This window comes from Vollenhovia emeryi, unplaced genomic scaffold (assembly GCF_000949405.1).
Source record: "Vollenhovia emeryi isolate VEMERY1.0 unplaced genomic scaffold, V.emery_V1.0 DF941073.1, whole genome shotgun sequence".
Classification (NCBI taxonomy): domain Eukaryota; kingdom Metazoa; phylum Arthropoda; class Insecta; order Hymenoptera; family Formicidae; genus Vollenhovia; species Vollenhovia emeryi.
Genome location: NW_011965293.1, coordinates 2,887 through 5,911, shown reverse-complemented (window position 1 = coordinate 5,911; position 3,025 = coordinate 2,887). Strand labels below are relative to the sequence as shown.

The 3,025-nt window shown below is 46.7% G+C and overlaps 1 protein-coding gene across 1 annotated transcript; it reads left to right on the top strand.

The window, feature by feature from the left end:
* Positions 1-1,753: 1,753 nt before the first annotated feature.
* LOC105571180 lies at positions 1,754-2,566 on the top strand. Its single transcript, XM_012028653.1, has one exon. The coding sequence runs from the start codon at positions 1,754-1,756 to the stop codon at positions 2,564-2,566; it is 813 nt and encodes a 270-aa protein (XP_011884043.1).
* Positions 2,567-3,025: the final 459 nt, after the last annotated feature.

Genomic DNA, 3,025 nt, shown 5'->3' with positions numbered 1-3,025 from the left:
AGAATTAGTGAGGAAAAATTTCCTACGCCCGGGCACCTGGCCAAATTTGGTTAGTTTTTAGGTAAAAACATGTCCTTACATTTTAAAAGCAGCGCAGATGCATTCGAGGAAAAATCTGGTGACTAGTTTTGAAGCTGAGAGTACAAGCTTTAATTAAAAAAAAAAACGATCTTGCTACGATGATTTTTAACGGAGATATCGTCGGTAATGTCGAAAACACAAGGGTTATTTCAATGAACTGTGATTTGGCGAAAAAAAATCGTAGGAACTTCTTTTTTTTTTAAATTGAAGAGAAAAGTATACACATTTTGATACCGTAAGCAGAACTGGCGAAGAAAAATTACTACTCTCCGCACAGTGCGTCAAAGTGTGCAATTTTTTAAAGAAAAAACATGGTCATGATTTTGAGAAAGTTCCGGGAAATGGGAAGATTAAATGCAAATTCCAATAAGAGCTTCTTAAAGCAGAGGCTTTGCCCTATAAAATGAAAAAAAAACAACTTTTCAATTCGACCAGTTTTCGCGAAGTTACGCTTATTTGAAATTCGCCAAATTTTGATGTAAATTTCTTGTTGCGTTAATTTTTTTGATCAGTGTATGTAACTATACGTTTGAATATAAAGTTATTAATTAAACATCACAAGCTAACAGTATAACTAGGCTAAATATAAATTATAGTTGATTGTTTTGTCACAACAGATGGAAAGACCTGCGTGAAACACAGCCAACAATAGACTGAATTAGAAAGGTAGCAGATAACTGTACAAAAGGTCAATAAACAAGAAAAAGAATACAAAACGTTAGCGTCCAAATTTTTTTGATACTACGGTAATTAGAGAGGATGGTAATTTACTAACCAACTGGAATAGAAACCCTACCTTTTCGGGTCGTTATATCAATAACTTCTTCTCTAGCCTCCCCCTCAAATATAAAACAAATACCTTTTGTGGATTGACCACAAATTGGAACAAAATTGACCACGCAATTTTGTTAGCTGATGAACGCTTTTACTTGGATAATATCAAAATAGCAAAACACATCCTCCTTAATAACACAGGTCTACAAGGGTCATGTTACTGGAATGAAACCAAGTGCACTTTATGTAATTTTGGTCGCTGATTTCGAATCTGGCCTCCGTTTTCTCCCGTCACGTCAGAATTTTTAGATATGACCCATTTTTATCTTGAGCAAAAAATGGGAAAATACTACTTATTTTCAGCGGTATATTTAATTAACAAAAAGCACAAAAAATGAAAGTGATACGAGTGCTGCTTTCGCGATCGTGAGTAAGATGAACACAGGTTCGCGACTTTCGCTCGATTGAGACCGTTTCTCGCGAGCTCTGACTGTTAACCGAAAAGGTGAGTCAGCGAAACTACACGAAAAGTAAATAAAAAAACAGCGACAAACTCTAGTCAACCTCAATAACAGATAATATTCCTCATAAAAGGAAGAACTAATGTAAAACATCCGAAAACACCATGTTTCCAACTTTACCGCTAATTTTATCTAAAGTGATTTTTGTCGACCCAACTGGCAGGAAACTTTATTCGTGAATCTTACATCCACGAAGTTTTGACCATCCGGATTGTGGTCCTTATCAAGTGATTGGTAATAGTTAAAATTGTTATTGCGAAAAAATATTACCCAATATTACCAAGCCAGGATTCGAACCTGGGACCTCCCTCAATCCGTGCGGGCATCTTAGCCAGCTCGACCACCGAGGCTGTAGCAATACCATTCGCATGGCGTCCATGGCGCTCTACGGGGCGCCGGTGTGGTCAGCGGCTCTGGAGCGCAATTCCAGAGCCCTGGCTATACTTAGGAAGGCGCAAAGGAGAGCGGCAATTAGGGTGGTGAGAGCTTACAGGACGGTCTCCCACCCCGCTGCGACGCTGTTAGCGGGACTTCCCCCGATAGACATAGCGGCGGGAATATACGCAGCTATGTATGACCGGGTGCGAGAGTTGAGGGAGGAAGGAGTGATCGTCACCCCAGCCATCAGGAGGACCCTCAGGTCGCAGATGCAAGAGGGAATGAGAGAGGAATGGAGGACCAGACTCGGCGAGCCGAACAGCTCGGGCCGCAGGACTGTGGACGCCATCCTCCCGAGGTTGCAGGAATGGCTGGATCGCCCGTGGACACGAGCATCCTACCGCACGACACAGGTGCTCTCCGGACATGGGTGCTTCGGGGAGTACCTGTGTCGAATAGGTCGCGATGGCACCCCTAGGTGCAACCATTGTGGAGGGGACCGGGACACGGCGCAGCACACTCTCCAAGAGTGCCCGGCATGGGAGGAAGAGCGCCGTGCCCTGGTCGAAGTTATTGGGGATGACCTATCGCTCAATAAGGTGATCGAGGCGATCGTAGAAGGAGAAGAAGGCTGGGAAGCCTTCTACAAATTCTGCGAGGGAGTCATGAGCTCAAAGGAAAGCGCCGAAAGAGAGAGGAGAGGAGAAACCAACCCCCAGGATGGCGCACATGGAGGGAGAGGCGCACCACCAAGGAGAGGTAGAAGAAGGTGGACGCGTCGGCAGCCAGCTCATCTCAGAGCCTGGCAGTAGGTGGCGGGACCAACAAAAAAAAAAGGGAGTAGGATCCCATCTAAGGCGTGCGGGTGCCGTCTAAAGAATAGCCCCGAGGTAGCCCCTGCCTGTCGTAAAAGGCGACAAAAAGGGGAGGAGAAAGGAGCGGGTCTGGGACCCTAGGGGGTGGGTACGACCTGGGAAGTCGTGACTCACCCGCCCCCCACAGCAACGAGGGGGCGCAGCAGGGACCGGGTGGCATCCCTGCTGCAAGGAGGAGGAATGAGGTCCTATCACAAAAGGACGAAGAGGACCTGCCCTGTCAGGGCAAGGCTTCCACGAATGGGAGCATAGAGGGGCGCGCGAATAACTGCGCGCGGCGCGGGGTCGTCCGGTGAATGCCACCGTGAGTCCTAGGCGACCCCAGACAGCGCCAAGAAGTCCACCCCCGGTGGTTTTAGTGAGGTAGGCACCCCCATTGCACGCTGGCTCCCGGGT